The 20796-nt window shown below is 37.7% G+C and overlaps 1 protein-coding gene across 3 annotated transcripts in view; it reads right to left on the bottom strand.

Annotated features, from left to right (window-relative positions):
- LOC107749128 (voltage-gated potassium channel subunit beta-1-like) overlaps positions 1-17820 on the bottom strand; it is a 40691-nt gene extending 22871 nt beyond the window's left edge. The window contains exons 1-3 of one of the 3 annotated variants that reach the window (XM_016564221.1): positions 12095-12126; positions 10509-11203; positions 1039-1082 (exon numbers count right to left, since the gene is read on the bottom strand). In XM_016564221.1, the coding sequence (XP_016419707.1) occupies positions 1039-1082; positions 10509-10723 (259 nt within the window). In that variant the 5' untranslated portion in view covers positions 10724-11203; positions 12095-12126. Of the gene's footprint in view, positions 1-1038; positions 1083-10508; positions 11204-11399; positions 11990-12094; positions 12127-17543 lie in introns of those variants that run through there. The other 2 variants (XM_016564220.1, XM_016564222.1) reach the window with 2 other exon arrangements.
- Between the last annotated feature and the right edge of the window lie 2976 nt (positions 17821-20796).

Here is a 20796-nt window from a genome sequence, read left to right as displayed (position 1 = left end):
CTTTGCATCGCAGGAATAAATTACATTTTAAAATATATTAAAATAGAAAAATGTTATTATAAATTGTAATAATATTTCACAATATTACTGTTCTTTTACTGTACTTTAATTAAATAAATGCAGAGCATAACAGATTTCAAAAACATTTTAAAAATCTTACTGATCCCTAACATTTGAAGAGTAGTGTATATTTGGATGCAGGAAGGAGAAAGGACTTGTACAGAGCAAGAATCTGATCTAAGATAGGAGAGACACCATTTGGAAATGCATTGTGAAGATAAGCCCGGGGCTTTTTACATAGTGGAATAGCAGCTGTTTGTTCCTCAATGCTCTTACTGAAAGCCTGTAGTATGACAACAATAAAATCCAGTTCACTTAGTTCAGTCCACACCAACCAATTCAGTTGCCAATGCCCTGGTTTTCATGAGAGCAGAGATGGTTTGCTCTTGGAGGTGAAACAAACTAACTTTTCAGTGCACCATTACAATTTCTGCATTTAATTAATCAAAGAACTGACACTGCTGTAATTTTCTTGTGTATCTTGCATTGGTTTGTAGCGATAAAAATAAAATGCACAGATTGGAATGAGCTGAATCAGGCATGTTCTCTTGTGTAGTCGTCCACGAGTCCTGTAGCATGAGAACCGGCTGCTATATAAGCCACGCTGCGTATTTATCTCAGGAGAAGTCAACAACAGATTTATACAGTCATTATGTTTGCGTTCACGAGGCTTGTTAATGAAACCATCTAATTGTAAAAATAAAAGGGAACAGAGAATAAATTAAGCGTCAACCCATCACTCTCCTGCTGTGTGTGGAGTGTGCGAGGCAATTAGTGAGCTTGTGTTTTAATTCATGATAAATTAAATATGAATGGAGAGAGGATAACATTTTCGAGATCATGCGACTCTTTAAACACACACAGTTGCCTGCACTTCATAGAAACGTACTGTGTGAACGTATCACTGATCTATGGTACTTATATTCAGTGTGACTTTTTGGTGGTTTATGGCTGCTTTATAAATCAAAAAATGCTTACCAAGTCCAAGGCATGACACTCGCAGTCCTGACTTCCCAAGATTCCTGCGGAGAGAGTGAAAAATTTGTTACCGAAGACATAACATTCCTGTGCCTTCACTTCTGTGCCTCCAGTTCCTTTATTATTCTATTTTATAATGTAATAAGAAAATTGCACATTAATATATAAAATATATAATAAATAAATAGCCTCTGTATGTATGTATTCTTATAATTTATTTAAACATCTTAAAAACTTTCAGAAAATGCTTTGGTGAAGACCCATTTCATAAATTAATACACATTTGGTTCTGGGCAGGAGTTTCCATACTATGCTAAACTTTTATTTTAAAAGTTAAAGTAAAATTAAAATAAAAAAGCCACCTCTAAGGTTCTAACCATTCAAGTATGTTTCTGCTATTTGGTTTTCTTAAAGTATTCATGACCTCCCACTATGGTGCATGTGAATAATGGACCTTCTTTTTGGACCCAGAGGAAACCATTTTAATTTTCTCTCAGTGCGGACAACAACTGAATATTTGATCCGCAGAGACCGTTGTGACTCTTACAGCACTTCAGTGATTTAAGATAGCTATTATCAGAGAACAAAACTTTTTAATAGCTTTAAAAAGTACATGTGAATGCACACACACAAAATGGCTGGTTGGTATTTATGCCCCAGTCTCTGAACTTTTTATGGCTTTAGCCTCCTATTTAGTTTATCTTATTGCCTACAATATAAAATACATTAGCCATAGCTCTATTCATCAGAGTGCAGCTGTGACTTTAACCCTGGTTTCAATCTACAGTAAAACCTCAGCAATCTTTCCCTCCATCATTAAAACTTCCTCTACTCTGATATGTGGCTTCCTCTTAATGCCTGACCGAGTCAGATATAACACCTCATTCACTTTAAACCCACACCTCAGCTCTGCACCACAAACCAGATTGTTCTAGGCTCACCATTACGGCCCTCAAATTACTTAAACATTTGTTTGCTTCCTGTGATTATGGTGAACAGTTGCAGTGTTTTACTGAATGCAGGAAGGATATCTATCTATCTATCTATCTATCTATCTATCTATCTATCTATCTATTCACTTACAGTATCCATCCATCTATCCATCCATCCATCCATCCATCCATCCACTGTATCTATCTATCTATCTATCTATCTATCCACTTACAGTATCCATCCATCCATCTATCCATCTATCTATCTATCCACTTACAGTATCCATCCATCCATCTATCTATCTATCTATCTATCTGAACAAACACTGCAGTAATAAATTTTGGCATGTAATTCATTTGTGCTGCAGAACTAAATGACACTTCAGATAATGTGGATTGTTGAGGAGAGGTGTGATATTGTTTTTCTATGTAACCGGATTTACAATTTTCAACAGGTAGATGAAAAATCCCATAAACTTACAATGAAGGAGGGACCTGAGTCATATTTATTGCCTGCAATATCATAGAGACACTCAAAGAATCCAAGCAAACGCATAGCAAAGCACAAAACACCACACTCACATAGCAACATCCTGGCAACCACCCACAACACCTTAACATCCTGCACCACTCACATTCTCTTTTTAGTTAAAAATACCAGAGCAACAGCTCCTGATGTCTGGATCCAAACCTGCCAGCCTCAGAACCTGATTTTGCATTGTAATAAGATGATCAACATGGATTTACTGCATTTTGGGGTATTATTTTAGGAGGAACAACCGGACATGGTACTTGAATATTTCTGTGCAGTTGTGAAGCTGTGCATTGACTTGCAGGAAGTGAGTTAGTATGCATTTGGAGGGAAAACAATAACATTGATTTTGGCTTGCGGACACCCACCCCCTGGTTTATGGGGAGAATACCAAATCATCATGCACAGTTCACACTCCCTTCCAAGCGAATCCGTCTCCAACTTTCTGCGTATTATCCCCTTAAACGATCTAGGTAAGAATGAAACCAAATTAACAGATACACTCTGTAAAAAAAAATTACCTACTTAATCACTCTATCTTGTCCCTGCAGGTCAGGTCAGGCTTCTCAGATTATTGCCTTTTCAAATAAGACAAATCTGTTGTCTTTATAAATGTCGGCTTCATCCTTCACACCGATGCAGCTGTTGCAAAAGCGATGGATGTCGCCCAACATCATCTCCCACTCGATATTTTTGTCTGACGTTCTCCCAGCCATTATTAGTTTGTGTGACATTACAACCACAGCACATTCTCAGCTGCAGACATATATCATTTAAAACTCCCTGTTCTCCGCATGATGGGGGTGTGCGTCTATTTTCCGGGTAGCAGACATGCACGCTGTTGGGTGTCAACAGATCCTTCCTCATCACAGCGAGCTGAGTCAGAGAGCTGAGGAACTGAGAGACTGCATGACAGAAAAGCTCAGAAAGGCAATGGAAACTGTATGTATCGTTTTACTGACATTGTACAGAGGAAGGTGTGTGAAGAACATGTGTCTTGACAGGAAAGCAGGTCTGATTTGTTTGTGCATGTGCATGACTGAGTTTATAGGAACACAACAGGTTTTTTCCTGAATCACATCTATCAGTTGCAAAGCATGGCATGACCATGTGTCCATAGAAATGACATGTTATTCTGAACATTGTACAATGGTAATTTAGTTGATACCACATTTTAGACACATCATAGTATAATGGTTTACCACCATGGTAATAACTAACACCATGGTTTTTTGGACATGTTACCATGGTATCTGTTTTTCAGAATACCTTAGAGAAGTACCTTGGTGTAGCATATACTGTATGTACTATGATACATGAATTTCAGTGCCATGATATTATAAAAATAACAGTAAATGTAATACCACCTCCGTACCATAGTACAAACTTTTTTTTTTAACTGAAATTCATGTATCGTGGTGTTTATACGGTATTCCAAGAAAACCATATAACTACCATAGTAAACGTTCAAAACACACTACCATTCAAAAGTTAGGAATCTGTAAGATTTTTAAAGGGGTCATATGATGCTTTTTTAAAGATCATTATTTTGTGTATTTGGTGTAACAGAATATGTTGACATGCTTTAATGTTCAAAAAACACATTATTTTTCAAATACTGCACATTATTGTAGGTCCTCTATGCCCCGCCTCTCTCAAACGCTTCGTTTTCTACAAAGTCCCTCCTTCCGACAAGCGCAGTCTGCTCTGATTGGCCAACTGACCCAGTGCATTGTGATTGGCCGAACACCACAAGCACGCGTCGGAAATGTAACGGCGCTTACCATAATCGCAAGCTTCAGCTTTCAAAATAAATGGTATGTGTTTGCAGTACACAAGCCACATATAGCCACTAATAAAGTTAAGACAGCTGACTCCACTGTGATGTGACCCTGTCTCTTAATATTTCCACATAGTGAGGTAGATATGTGGGGGCGTGTTAGAACGAGCCGTTTTAGGGGGGCGTGGCAGAGTCTTAACTTTGATAAAGAATATCTCTTTGGTTTTGAGACTTTAGTCTTTGCAACTTCAGGGATCTTATCTATACACAATCAGCTTGTAACACTCCAAAGAGAAAGGAAAAATTGAAATTGCATCATATGACCCCTTTAAATGTTTTTGAAAGAAGTCTCTTATGCTCACTATGGCTGCACTGGTTTGATAGAAAGTACAGTAAAACAGTAATATTATGAAATATTTTTACATCATACATGTCTTTACTGTGACTTTCAATCGATTTAATGTGTCCTAGCTGAATAAAAGTGTTAATTCCTTTTAAAGGGAACACTGGATGTAAAATTCACTTTTACATGGTGTTTGCAGTGTGTGGACACAACCACCCTACAATAATAAAAATCCATTCACACCATTTTTTAATCTCCAAAAAACCCTAAATGGTCTCAATTATCAAACCGTTTTGATTTTCTGAGCAGTATGACATCATACTGCTCAGGCACCGCCCACAACCATATTAGCATATTTCCACCCTTAGCCAGTTGTACACTGTCCGCCATTTTTTCTGCACTCAGGCAGCTGTAGCGACAACAATGTCTCATTTGTAGTTTGATGTAAAAGTAAACATACGAGTCTTAATTTTCTCTTGACACAAAAAACAGAAGAGGAGGGTGGAGTGAGCAGTAGCTCATTATCATTTAAAGAGACATGCACTGAAATGGGTCGCTGTGAACAGAGCTATTTAGACAAGGTAAAAAGGGTGTTGTTTTACACGACCACTGAGGAATTTTAACCAAAGTATGTTGCAGACATTTTATGAAGGTCCTAAAGAATCATACCAACTTGTGGAAAATGGGCATCCGATGTCCCCTTTAAAGAAAAAAATCGCACTGACCCCAAACACTGGTGAATGGTTCTATATAGTACCATGGTACAGTACCATATATCAAAAATACTAAAGTACTCTGGCACACCACAATAACAACATGCAGCATTTGGAGAGCCTGACAGATAAAAGAGATGCACTCGAATATTTATCAGTATGACCTTTAAATTTGGATGCGTCCACCTGCTTTAAGCATTTCAGTAATATTGTTGTAGGAGTACGAGCTTGTGAGAGTGTGTGCGAGCGTGAGGTCTCATTACTGTCTCTAGTGATACTGTAGTCATCGTAAAACAGAATTGATAACGAGTTTAGAGCAGTCAGGGGACTGCTGCAGAGTGTGACAACTAACTACTGTGTGTGTGTATGTGTGTGTTCGGGTGGGATCTGAACGATGTTACCACTGTGTGTGTGAATGTATGAGCAGAGAGAGTGGAGCACAGTCAGTACTCGGGCGAGGGCTCCCTCTGCTGGCTTGGCGTTACATATGACAATTTTTTTCAATACTTTTAACAATTTTCCTAAACTCTTAACGCAGTTAGCACAACATTCGTCTGTGTAGGCAATACAATTAACACATTTCTTGTTGCTTTGCCACAAACTGCATACAGTTAACACAAATTTAAAATGCTAGAACTTCTTTTACGAACAAGCTCAACCAAGACCAAAACAATGGCTTTTTACTGCCAAATTTACAAATGCTTTCACACTGTATGTCAGAACAGATAATATCATGTTCTAAACCTAACTTATAGGCTAAAGTCAAAGTAAACAGCTGTTCATATTGTGAATTGAAACTCAAATATATCCCCTGTTTTTTATTAATTAATGAAAAACAGCTTATTGAAGTTTTGCAAATATATAAATTAGAGCTGATTCCCATCAAGCACACTCAGGTGTTGAGGTTCTTTCAATCGCATGATCATACGGTATACAGTAAAAGAGGACCTCTTTGGGCTGATCTTGTCTGGAAAAGTGCACTCCTGCATAAATGTGAGATTTTAGAAAACCTGCACGAAAGACTGGTCTCAGAGGTAGAAAGGTGACGGGTGGGAAACCACTTGCCAATATATGTGATCACATGGAACAATGTGGCACTCCACCATTGCCCTGCAGTCACAGACTGGTTTGACACCCATTCGAGAATGATGTCCATTTTCCTTGTCCCTTACTCCACTTTCCTCAACCTCATTGAGGAGTTTTTCTCAGCCTGGAGATGGAAGGATTTTGACCATCATCCACAGGACCAAATTTCCCTCCTGGATGCAATGGATGCAGCATGCCAAGACATCACAGCTGAACACTGCCAGGGGTGGATAAGGCATACCAAAAGATGCCTTGCCAGAGAAGAAGATATCAGGTGTGATGTGAATGAGAACATGTGGGCGAATGCAGAAGACCGGGCAGATTAGAAGATTTTTTATTTATTCTTCTGTGGCTTTTTATGTTTGTATATTTTATATTTTCACATGGCAACTGTATTGCATATTTTTGTTACCTTGCAGTAATGTCCTGTTGTAAATAAAGCCTTTACTTCAGTAATTCTGTCTCTGTCTTTTTTTTTCATAAACCGTACATTCTATAAAGCTACTCTAAGATGGGGTCATTCTTTTTTTTGCAGCAGCAGCAGCAGCAAAAGAAACAAAATGCATGCATTTACCAAACCCAACAAAACAAAAATGTAGAGAGGCTTCAAAAAAAAAACTGCAAAACACAATCTATGATCAATACAATATACTATTGTATAAGGGAAGATCTGCCATAAAATAATGCAGTTTCTGTAATTCCATCTGATGTTAGTGTTTTTATGACATTGTGCTATTATTGCCTAAATGTTCCTGTTGGAAGAGAACATGTGTTGGTGTTTTGGAATAATTATTTGATTTTGAGACATGTTTGCAGTGTTTTGGTAGACAAGGTGTATTGTGTTAGTGTATTATTGTATTTTGGAAATTAGTGTTGGAGTTTAGTTTACAATGTGTGATTTTGAGCATGAAATTAACTGTTTTGCCAATTGTGTGCTGTAGGTGTATTGGTGCGTTAAGAGTTTAGGAAAATTGTTATGGGAATTGAAAAAATTGTTATAGCGATTGTAAAAAAAACTGTAGTCACACATTCCTATGGCTATGCAATCCAAATAAAGTCCGAACCCGAATAAAATGAGGAACAAAATTATTCTGTATATGATTCTTCATAATCATTTCTCCATAAAATGGAAAAGTAAAATAAGTAAATGATGCAAAATACACTACACTAGACATATTTATCGCCTGTACACTTTCTCAATATTTGCCATTAGCACATGCAGTAGAACAAACCCAGAGATGGAACAGAAACATTTACTTCCATGTCACACATTTATTCAATTATTCTGACCACTGACTACAAACAGACACTCTTAATCAAAGGCACACACTTTGATGCAACAGAAAGATGTTAAAATATGCAGCACTTCTTCTACAAAAATTTAATGTTTACAAAAAGACCAGAGGTTCTACGCTGTCAGAGCAATATTAAATCATAGTGAGTGACAGATGATTAAACCACAGAGACAGATATTTGTTCTCCAGGACATCCGACATATACAGATAAACAGAGGGCCATTAATCATGGTTAACTTTGCCTGTGAAAACAACCTATAAGAATTCTCTGCAAGAAGCTGTGCCCTGCAAGCCTTAGGTTTGAAATGTCTTGTTTTGTCATTTGATTTGATTATGACTTCAATAAGTCAAAATAATGTAATAAATTCAATTGTCTCCTCAGCCTTTTCTCTAACATGCTTATATTCACATTATTTTAAAAAAGGTGCGTGTGCATATATATGATAATGGTATCAAATACACACACACACACACACACACATATGTGTGTGTGTGTGTGAGAGAGAGAGAGAGAGAGAGAGAGAGAGAGAGAAATTATATGTATGATATGATGCAAATAATGTTGCACCAAATCATAATTGTAAAGTCATTATTTTGCATGGCTATTTTCTCACCCTTTCTCAAAAACACAAAACATCTAAACATTTTCCACCCTTATATCTCACTTTTAAAATTAAACAGGCTGTTTTTTTACTGCTGTCCCTTTAAGACTATGTAAACAGACTATTTGCATGTAAAATGAACAGCTCATTGCACATGGCACACAGGACTGGTCAAATGTTTGTGTTGCTCCATCTTTCAGTAACAACCTCTCTGCAATGCCTGCATTACCTTGTGTCATGTTCACAAAACAATCCTCGCTGAAATCTGCCACATAAACTCTTAAGGTCAGACTAAACTGACAAGGGCCAGGACGCGTCCTGGGAAAATGGCACGTATGGTCACCCTAAAGGACCTGGTTAAAAATAAACTTCAGCAACACTTTCCTAACACTGGAATTCTTCGGAAAGGATATAGCGGCAGGAGATACAAACAACCAGGAACAAGCACAAGGTTTCCCTGCATTTAATCTTATTATTAGTTCTTCTGCTATTCAGGAATTATAATATGTATAATATCTGTTTTAAAAGTGACCATATGTTTTCATACTACAGCAAAATCTTATTTCAAAAGATCAGGACAAGCTAATTTCCTCATGATACGGAGCTTTTAATCAAACAATTAATTCAATGAAAGTGTAGAAAAGTAATAAATGTCAAACATGAGTGCGTGAAGCTGGACGTCAGCCGAGGGTGATCAGGTTTACCCTACTGCCCAATTATGAGCCCTGTCCGACAGCTAATGTGTCCAATTAGAGTAACGCACAGGCAAACCGCCAGTTCTCTGTCGTTATGGAAACTAGCAGATATGCGATAACTGTTGCATGCTTGTGGTATACTTGTGTCTCAGATGCACGTATGGTCACCCTAAAGGACCTGGTTAAAAATAAACTTCAGCAACACTTTCCTAACACTGGAATTCTTCGGAAAGGATATAGCGGCAGGAGATACAAACAACCAGGAACAAGCACAAGGTTTCCCTGCATTTAATCTTATTATTAGTTCTTCTGCTATTCAGGAATTATAATATGTATAATATCTGTTTTAAAAGTGACCATATGTTTTCATACTACAGCAAAATCTTATTTCAAAAGATCAGGACAAGCTAATTTCCTCATGATACGGAGCTTTTAATCAAACAATTAATTCAATGAAAGTGTAGAAAAGTAATAAATGTCAAACATGAGTGCGTGAAGCTGGACGTCAGCCGAGGGTGATCAGGTTTACCCTACTGCCCAATTATGAGCCCTGTCCGACAGCTAATGTGTCCAATTAGAGTAACGCACAGGCAAACCGCCAGTTCTCTGTCGTTATGGAAACTAGCAGATATGCGATAACTGTTGCATGCTTGTGGTATACTTGTGTCTCAGATGCAATTAATTATTTCCAGCACAAAAACCATTCACACCTTCCCCTCAAATTCACACACACACACACACACACACACACACACACCGAATGTTTTCAGCTCTCTGCACCAGCCTTTCCTCCAATTCACTATTTCACACACAAGACAAAAAAACCGCTGTTCATTTTGAGCGCGTAACAAAAAAGTAATCTACTTAATGGAGCCAATCACAATCAATCAATCATCAATCATTCCACCAACTCACATTATTATCCATCAAACAAAAAACACTTTTTCATGAACTAAACACCAAAAAATGAAAATTCTGTCATCATTTACTTATCCTCACGTCCTTCCAAACTTGCATGACTTTCTTGCTTTTGTGGAATGTAAAAAATATATTTTAAATAACCAAACCGTTTTGGTTCCCACTGACAAAAAATACTGGAAGTCAACTGAAGCTGGTTATTAACATTCTTCAAAATATCTGTTTTTGTGTTCTACAGAAGGAAGAAATGCATACAGGTTTGGAACGACACGAGGGTGAGTAAATTAACAGATTTTCAGTTTTTGGATGAACTATCCCTTTAAGATTTCAGGGAGAGAGTTTACTAGAATGAGTTGTAAAATCAGTTCATTCACAGCACTGTTATTTTCATAGAAACCTTTTCCATGTCTTTTTGAGAATGAAAAGAATAACAAAGATCAGAGTTATCAAAACTATAAACTATACATGTCAGTGTTAAAACAGAATACTCAATAGACTCACTCAAACTGTGTCAGAACTGATATTTTACAACATTATCATCAAGTTTTCGGTGGTTGCCAGACGTTTTCTGTACCTGTACTTCATGCCGGTGAGTTTTCCAGTGGACTCTTTCAGGGAAATGTGGTGCCTTTGTGTAAAGGAGCCCAGGCTCCGGGCGATCAGCGCCACCGTTCGGAACCGTGCCCGTGCCGCGCTGGCCGTGTTCGGACTCGACGTGTTCTGCTTGTTGGGCTCGCTGGTGCGCGGGGCCTTCAACCCGTGATCCGTACACGCGAAGGACACCTGCATGGCTGTTAACAGCAAAGGAACTTAAGTAGGAAAAACTGACACAGCTTGTCCTGGAAGTCCAAGAGAATCAGGATGGAGTTCTGGACTGGCTCTCAAATACTGAAGAGTTTATAGTCACTAGTTTACAAATCAAAGCCTGCCTCTCTCTTTCTAAAACTCTTGCTCTCTTTCCCAACAGGAGCTGATCCCGCCGTTTGATGCTCTTCTTAACCTGTGCGATGCTGCTTTGCCTCTTAGTTTTGCCTCCTTTTGTCACGCTTTCCCCTCCACTGATCTTAGCTGACCCTCAACGGTGTTCCTCCTCTGGCTGATGACGGGCTGAGGGGGGTTTTCTTCAGCCCACGCTCCTCGCCGAGACTATAAGAGCAGTCCGAGTGCACCGCAGGAGATGCACAGCTATGCAACAGACTCCGAGACTCTGGTGGGCTGCAAAAAGGATGATTGATGTATTCCTGAAACTCCAGGATGGAACTAGACGACCTTCCATGCTATTTTTATATAGAAACATTTTCCATGTCTTTTTGAGAATAAAAAGAATAACAAAGATCAGAGTTATCAAAACTATACCTGTCAGTGTTAAAACAGAATTCTCAATTGACACACTCAAACTGTGTCATAACTGATATTTTACAATGTTATCATCAAATTTTCGGTGGTTGCCAGAAGTTTTCTGTACCTGTACTTCATGCCAGTGAGTTTTCCAGTGGACTCTTTCAGGGAAATGTGGTGCCTTTGTGTAAAGGAGCCCAGGCTCCGGGCGATCAGCGCCACCGTTCGGAACCGTGCCCGTGCCGCGCTGGCCGTGTTCGGACTCGACGTGTTCTGCTTGTTGGGCTCGCTGGTGCGCGGGGCCTTCAACCCGTGATCCGTACACGCGAAGGACACCTGCATGGCTGTTAACAGCAAAGGAACTTAAGTAGGAAAAACTGACACAGCTTGTCCTGGAAGTCCAAGAGAATCAGGATGGAGTTCTGGACTGGCTCTCAAATACTGAAGAGTTTATAGTCACTAGTTTACAAATCAAAGCCTGCCTCTCTCTTTCTAAAACTCTTGCTCTCTTTCCCAACAGGAGCTGATCCCGCCGTTTGATGCTCTTCTTAACCTGTGCGATGCTGCTTTGCCTCTTAGTTTTGCCTCCTTTTGTCACGCTTTCCCCTCCACTGATCTTAGCTGACCCTCAACGGTGTTCCTCCTCTGGCTGATGACGGGCTGAGGGGGGTTTTCTTCAGCCCACGCTCCTCGCCGAGACTATAAGAGCAGTCCAAGTGCACCGCAGGAGATGCACAGCTATGCAACAGACTCCGAGACTCTGGTGGGCTGCAAAAAGGATGATTGATGTATTCCTGAAACTCCAGGATGGAACTAGACGACCTTCCAAAAGCCGTCCAGATGAGTGAGCTGCAAGGTGAAAAATACCCAGCGTCCCGCATCTAAATGTCCTCTTTCCAAAAACAGGCGAATGCAGTTCGGCTGGCACTGCAAACAGTCAGTTTGATGAAGAAATATGTAAACGAAAGCAGACAGGCAGAGGAGAGGACAGAGAGAGAGGGGGATGCGGCATGATCACTGGGGCTGTAAGTGAAAGAGAAGCTAACAGATATGGAGAGAGAGAGTGAGTGTGAAAGAGGAGGCATGAAAGCGTACCATATGAGAATGATGTTCAATCAGAGACGTTAAGGAGGGAGGAGAGAGAGAGAGTGGGAGATGGAGAAAGAGACTGCAATGAGACTGAAATAACTGCAGTCTCTCACCAGCGGCTCAGAGCTGCGCTCAACAGAGAGAGTGAAGACAATCCATCTGGATGGGACACTGTGTGTGTATGTGTGAGCGTGATACGCTTGGATACATTTATAATGCAGATGTCATTCTCATTTCGCAGTGTCACATGTAGTCCACTGTGAAAACTTGAAAAAGGGTGTGATGGAACAGTTAAGCATTGATTGGACGTCTTGATATTTTTTTTTAGCATATATTAAACCCCTGAACGATGTTACTGGTAAATGTTACTGACATCTGGTTGTCAAATGAAACACAACATGCAGCATTAATGTGAAAGCTGAGCTTCACCATCCTAAAAGAAGTGAACGAGCCTCCTGTCAGGTCACACAATGTCCCACAATGCACTTGGCACACGTGTGCCACTGCTTTCCTCGAAAAATCCTTGTGCTGCAGTGGGATTATAACAATGACTGAACAAAACATGCCGTTCAGTGAAGGAGCTCAAAACTAGACATCAAGTTAAAGTCTGAATCTGGCCCGTAAACAAGACCATGTGATCTGACCTGACTATTGCGCTCAGATATTAAAGACTCAACCTGATTGAACCTGAAAATGTTTTTATTAAGAAAAAAAATTGAAGTAAAAAATAATACAAAATGACAAAAGCATATAACAAAATGACTAAAACTAAATAAATAATTAAAAGTAAAACTGAAAATATAAAAAAAGTTACTCAGAATATAATAGTATAAATAATGTTAAAATAAACAATAACCGAATAAGTGACTGCCTTGATGAGTGAGTAATGAAATCATTCACTTGAACAATTCGTTCGAGAACAGTGATTCATGACTGTCCTTATCAGTGTGTCACTAAATAATTCAGCAAACAATTAGTTCATTAACAAAAGTACTTCATGTTGTTATGATTCTGCTGTGGCTTTGCTGTCAGAGCAAATATAGACTATATAGAAATATAATGTAAGTGGCCAATTTGCTGAAACATCTTTTGAGACTTTTGCATTTAAAAAGATTCAACTTTCCGAAGTACACATATAGATGACCTCAAAGCAAACAGACTTGGACTGAAATCCCACAAAGGTGTTGGAGCTAAACTCTGCAGTGCAGTGGCCCTCCAGGACCGTAGCTGCACAGCCCAACTCTCTCTGACAGTCTTAACTGAGTGTAAGTGTGTCATTTAAGAGAGCTTAATCTGAGACTGTCACACTTTGGCGTCCCCTGATGGAAAAACTATTCTGGCACCCTGAGACAAAGATCTCTCTAAACGTCCCCCTGATAATGAGACTCAGTCAGAGATCACCCACTTTATTACACTCTCATCCAAATAAAGAGCTCTAACAGGAAATTAGTTTAGTCAAACATGGTTTTGCAAGAGCCCTCCGAGGACATCGCTCCCTCATTTTAAAAGTCTTAGTTTACCCAGATAACATTTTCATAAGTTTCTCCTCGCTAAGAACAGTCGAGAAAGTCACTGATTTAAAAACACAATTAAATCTGATGTGGGCTGCACTATAAGATAGTGAAATGTAATAGATACAACCATCGGCACTGGAGCTGGGGGGACCATTTATCCTTCTGAACTGAGTTTAGTTGGCTGATATTAAAATGTGTAATTCTGTTGGCTCTTTTTAAAAGTTCTTTCCTATTATAGACTTTATTTCACTACATTTCAACAGGTAAAGGCATATTTTTTTTTTGTTCTGACGTTAAGAGCAAAACAATACAGACACATTGCACCCATCTATTCTATAATTAGGAAAAAATAATTATAATTATTAGAATAATTACTTAATAAAATATAAATATATTTAGAATTTTGAATATGACTTAATATTATAAAGTAAATTTGCTACTGTCAATGTTAGTTTTTTAAGCAATTTTTACTATTTTGTTTCTAGTCATAATCTCAACTGTAAGTTTTTTTTTAAAAAGTTTAAATATCAGTTTCAAAGTCATTCTGATGGTACACAGTTTTGAAGATTTGAATTAGAATGTATGCATTTTAAAAACGCAATTTGTATCAGTAAATATGTTCAAAATTAAAGCAAATTTAAAGCCAATATTTTTAATATCGGTGTGATATACTGGAATGAGTTAACCTGAAAAACTTAATAATTAAAAAACTTAATTATACACTCTAAAAAATGCTGGGTTAAATACAACCCAGCGCTGGGTAAAATATGGACAAACCCAGCTATTGGGTTGTTTTGACCCAGTGGTTGGGTTACTACCCAGAAGGTTGGGTTAAAGATTTCACTCAACCGCTGGGTCAAAACAACCCAATTGCTGGGTTTGTCCATATTTCACCCAGCGCTGGGATGTATTTAACCCAGCATTTTTTTAGAGTGTAATAACATATTTTTAACAATAATTAATTATGAATATTAGACTTAATTCAGGAAGGTTAAATTGCTATCATGTATTAAAGGGATAGTTCACCCAAAAATGAAATTTCTGTCATAATTTCCTCAGCATCATGTTGATGACCGACTTTGTTTTCCATAATATGGGGGGAAAACACTCTGGAAGTCAATGGGGACCATCAGCTTTTCAGATCTTCTTTTTTGTTAAACAGAAGAAACGCAAACAGGTTTGGAACAACTTGAAGGTGTATAATGATGACAGAATTTTCATTTTTGGGTGAACTATGCCTTTAATATCAAAAAGCGGAATAACAAAATAAAAATAATATTATTTTGGATTGTTGGACACACATTATTAATAGGCTGTAAATGGCCTCATCATGTTACGTACTCACAGTATGAATTTTTCAGTCACTGTCCATGACAATTAGTTGTACAGAACCCCTTATACTGTAATTGATAATGTACAATCTAAAAAATGCTGGGTTGTTTCAACCCAATGCTGGGTCAAATATGGACTAGCCCAACTGTTGGGTTAAATTTGGTTACATTTTTAAATTAGCTTTTTAACCCAACAGTTGGGTTAGTCCATATTTGACCCAACATTGGGTTGAAACAACCCAGCATTTTTTAGAGTGTATGCTTTTCACCTCTACATCAAATATGACAGGATTATGTAAGAACAGATTTACATTTTGTCTACATAATGACCTTTTCCTTCTGCACAGCTATGTACCTAACCCTCATCTCGCTCCCTGTTTCCCCTCAGAATAATCCTAGCTGTTATATGGGATTAGTTGTATTGCTAGTCATTAGCATAAAAAAACAGTGTGAGTCAAAGCAGATCAAGCTGGCTGCTAATCAGAGCTAATAGCTTTATTTTACCCAGCGGTAGCCCCTCCTTCGATGGCTGACTCATACTGGTGTTTCTAATCATAAACAAAACCTTTGATCTTTGACACATGCTTTCACACACTGATTATACAGTATGGGTTCTTGTCTTTTCATTCCAAAAGACATGCTCTAAAAATGCAAAGTGTCTACATATACAATAAACATGTCAAGAATGTAACTGAAAAGCAGTAAACATGCTTTTGAAAACCTGTTTTCCATATTTTGAATCTCGGTTAAACACTTTGGCCTGGTTTTTCCTGCTTTGTGAACTCTATTACTGTAAATCCGAACTGCTTCATTTATTCAAACAGATACTGAATCCATGGCTCATTTAATTTGTTCATTTTCTTGTGTAAGCCGTTATGGGTCGTGTAATTTATTTTGTATGATGAATAAGTGTGCAAGTAAATTAATATTACTAACCAACTGTTGATAACAGTTCAAAAACATGACTACAAAATGAACCAATGTTGAATGGGCCATTCATAAAATCAGGGATGTACTTGAGTAATCGAATTCTACTTCTGTACTAAAGTATTCTTTTGGATAATTTGTACTTTAATAACTGTTGAAACACTTTTCAACTACAAACCAATTTACCTATTTACTTTTCTTTAAAGGGATAGTTCACCCAAAAATGAAAATGTCACCATCATTTACTCACTCTCATGTTGCTCCAAACCTGTACGAGATTTTTTTTTCTGTGGAACACAAAAAAAAGCTCTAATGTTGTTTGGATCCCAAAGTTGCTTAAAAACATCTTCTCTTGGGTTCTGCAGAAGTGAGAAATCCATACAGGTTTAGAACAATATGAAGGTAAGTAAATTATGACAGAATTTTCATTTTTGGGTGAGCTATCCCTTGAAGTAAACAGGTCATCGTGACTTTAATTTGTTTCTCTTGAAGGAGAGATTTTTTTAAGGTGAAAAAAGTTCACCTTACAGAACTAACAAGCCAATTAATTTTTCTGCACTTACTTTTTAAATCCATATGAGTGTACAAAGTTATAGGAAATGTATAAACAACAGCCGAAATTAATAAATTCAGAACAGGTTTCAGGAAATACATTACCTTTCAAAAGTTTAGGGTTGCTAAGGTTTTGTATTTTTTTTAAAAGAAATTATTAATACGTAAATTGAAGCATCCAGTGTGGTATTCAACTCTCTTATTCATAAAAGAATATAGGAAAAAAGTCATTTGATTTAAACAAAAATATTAATCAGCACACCATGGTTTTCAAAACTGATAATAATGCGAAATGTTTCTTGAGCACCAAATCACCATATTAGAAAGATTTCTTAAGCATCATGTAAGACTGGAATATTGCATGCTGAAAAAGTATGTTTTAAAATGACAGTAATATTAAAGTTATTCAAAGGAAGTATATTCAAACAGAACTGTAATTTCTTAAATTGTATAATAATATAATATTACTGCATTTTTAATAAAATAAATGCATCCTTGGTGGACATGAGACATTTTTCAAAAACATTCAAAAATCTTACTGACCCCAAACTTTTGAATGGTAGTGTAAGTTCAGGATAGTATATAGTACATAAATGTCTGCCTCGCTCAAACAGCTTCTAAACGTTATTTGTAATGGATTATACATGATCATTTAAGAGTGACATTTTGCAAAGAACATGCTAAGAATATATGTTGTTGGTCTAAAAAAAAAAAAAGTCAGCAAGTTTCCACTTTCCACATTTGTTTGCAGTCAATTTTGACACTTTCTCACAAGCTAGATATACCACATTAAGGATAACCTTATGTTCCTATGTCATATAAAATGCTTTTAAGTAATATGTAAAAACTAATATGTACCTGTAGATCATTTTGGTGTTGGCGCCTACTGATTCCAGTAAAGAGTACCCATGGATCTGCAAGAAATGCCCCAGCTGCTGCAGCTCCAGGGCAGAGTTGGATCTGCCTTCCCAGTGGGGACAACCTGCTGTGTGGTGTGAGCTCAATCCTGTCCCTTGTCTCTGGAGGAAGCGGCCTGGGGTTCTCTCAGAACGCTGAGCAATCCTCGGCCTAGGGACGTGAATGTCGCTGCAAGCTGCCTTGTACAGGTACATTTTGCTGAAACTCACCCAAATGTGCAATGCGGTCATAAAGATGAGAGAACTTTTCCACCTTGGCAGTTTTATATGAATACACAAACCTATCAGTCTGTGCAAACAGCTGCGGCCAGCTCAGGCCAATCCAAATACAGGACATCACACATGGAATTGTAATCCTTTAGTACCATCCAGTCATGGGTTTTCTGACTTCATGGCATTACAGTGAACAATGGGAGATAGAATTGTAAGTCATCTAAAATCCTCATGTTCCCTGTGTGACTGTAGTCAGAAAAAATCCCAAATCTCTGGGTAACCACCCACACATGCTCACACAAAAACAAACACACACACACACACACACACACAGGTGGCAGCGGCAGCTGGATCTACAACTCAATTACTTCCCTAATTCCAGAAATGAACATCTAAACACATAGCTTTCAAAAGCATCGTGTTATTATGACACGGCATTATTCTTGGTCATTTGTTAATTAGATAACAAAATCAGCTCTTGCATGGGTTCTGGCGCTGTCTGGCATCAACGCTGACTGCCAGCTCCTTTGGTGGGATAAGCTGGGAAAAGCTTCGGCCATATTTCTGACACCAGATCAGATCAGTGGAATGGTATGAAGAGAATTTCAGCCAGAACACACATATGAGATGGCGCAACATGGCTCTTATAACCTCTGTTTCTACACAATGATAACAGCCTTTTCTATTAGATGATGCTCACATTTTTTTTTTTTTTTGTTCTGTGTGCTCCTCGTCCTCCCTCTATGAAGCTCAAAAATTCTTATTTAAATAATTTCAAACTCAGAATCACAAAAACATGTTAACAGACCAAAATGTAGAATGTCTTAAATATGGCATAATCAAATTCTGACTAATTTTAAAAAGACTTTTTTTCTCAGTTCAGACTTGCCTATGTAAATTTGTTCTCAGTTTAGGACCACCTACGAATATTTGTTTTCAATTCAAGCTCGCCTACGACTACTTGTTCTCAATTCAGCCTCGCCTACGCAGATTTGTTCTAAATTCAGACTCGCCTACATAGATTTGTTCTCAATTGACAGTCGCCTACAAAGATTTGTTCTCAGTTTAGACTCCTCTATGTAGATTGGTTTTCAATTCAGACTCACATGGGTTTGTTCTCAGTGTAGACTCACATACACAGGTTTGTTCTTAATTCATAATTACGTAAACAGATTTGTTCTGAATTCAAGCTTTAATGGTCTTGCATTTGAATTCAGACTCAACTAAACAGATTTGTACTCCAATACAGACTCAGTACATATGAAAATCAGTACGAAATCTGCCTTAAGCAACCTGAAACACAACAGCTTCAACAGATAGAAAATCTCCAATATGGTTGCACTCAAATTCAAATACATCTGTTTGCAAATTTAGATGCACAATTCAGACTCAAACTAATTTCTATTGAAATTCAGACCAGTTCTCGATTTAGACTCACAGTGGTATAACAGCAATTCAATTTAGGAATGCTGAGAATGGCAGAATAAGACAGTGAAGGGTTCTCTACAGAGTGTACATATAAGAAGACTGAGGGGCTGAGGAAAGATGAGAGAGTCTCTGAATAATCTTTTTGTGAAAAATATGGGAAACAGAAAGAGATCTATAACCATAAAGAAAGAATACCGCAGAGAATGAGAGAAAGATATGGAAGTGCAGAGAGAAACTACATGAATGGAATACTGATAACTAGCTTGACAGATCCCCCTATAACTGCTGCAGGCAACAAATTCAGCTGTGACAATGACTTAGTAAACCTCCACACATGCTTACAGACACATACACACACAATCAGTTTCCCTGACTGATGCGGGCTAATAGACGTGGATCTCACATGTCTCAAAATGGGGATGGGGATTTCTTTAATAAAAATTTTATTTCTTAAATGGGTCATGACATAGGGTCATGACATGAGAAACCAAATTTCCCTTGATCTTTTGACACAGAAGTGGACATTGTATGCTTAATACATCCTGCAAGTTTCATAACTTAAAATGTCCTCATCATCATAAAAAAAAAAAAAAAAAGAAGCATTTATGTAATAACCTTTAGAAAACCGCTTGCTTGGATCCAAGGTGCCAGGTGACGTCACAAGGATGCAGGCGTTTGCATAAACACTGCCTCCAGAGCAAGACAGCGATGAATAGTCATCTTTTTACCATAGGCCCCACCCACTGGCGTATATTAAAATAGTAATTTAAAAAATCCATGGCATGACTCCTTTAAATAATCTTAAATTATGTTTTGAAAGTTTGCTACTAGGATTAGTATCCTGGGGGATATAGAGATTTGAACCCTGTGGAGAGGGAACGTGAGTGAGTGAACCTAATTTTTCATAAGAATATTGAAAAGTGGGTCTCTGCAAATACTCAGGTCAAGTGACTTGATATAAAGATTCGGTCATCAACTCAACATCCTTATCTAAAATTAACATGGCAGCATGCTTTGAGAAGACCACTGATCTCAAAATAATAAATGTTGACTTCTCATTATTTAACTGGCATATAAAAACTAAAATAAATAAAAGTTATATTTTAAAGAGACGACTCTGAACAAATTAATTATATGTTTTCCTTGACATTCATAAGAAGCATTAATCCAACACCATCTGTACATTTCTGCTGATCACAATTTATATACAAAAAAAAAAAGGCCAGTTTGCTCACTCAAGAAAGTTGCACTAAACCAGAAAACTCCAGAATACAGGTTTTACCTATTCTGTTCTTTATGTGCAATGTATGTCTGCCATCTGCTGTCTGATATACTTGGTACTGCAAAATGGCAAAGAGAGAAGTTCTAAAATGTTCAAGTACATGATACTTTATTCTTTTTAAATGTATAGTATTTAAAAATTGTTTTAAAATACAACGATCTCAGTTGAGACTTTGCATCGATAGTGTTTTTGTAAGTTTTACGCCATGTTATTCAAATAAGAAAACGCCGAGTGCAGTCACCATGGAAACGCTAAACAAAGTACCCGGAAG

This window comes from Sinocyclocheilus rhinocerous, unplaced genomic scaffold (genome assembly GCF_001515625.1).
Source record: "Sinocyclocheilus rhinocerous isolate Xijiao unplaced genomic scaffold, SAMN03320098_v1.1 scaffold919, whole genome shotgun sequence".
Taxonomy (NCBI): domain Eukaryota; kingdom Metazoa; phylum Chordata; class Actinopteri; order Cypriniformes; family Cyprinidae; genus Sinocyclocheilus; species Sinocyclocheilus rhinocerous.
The sequence above is the reverse complement of the archived record's forward strand: the minus strand, read 5'-3'. Positions and strand labels throughout refer to the sequence as shown.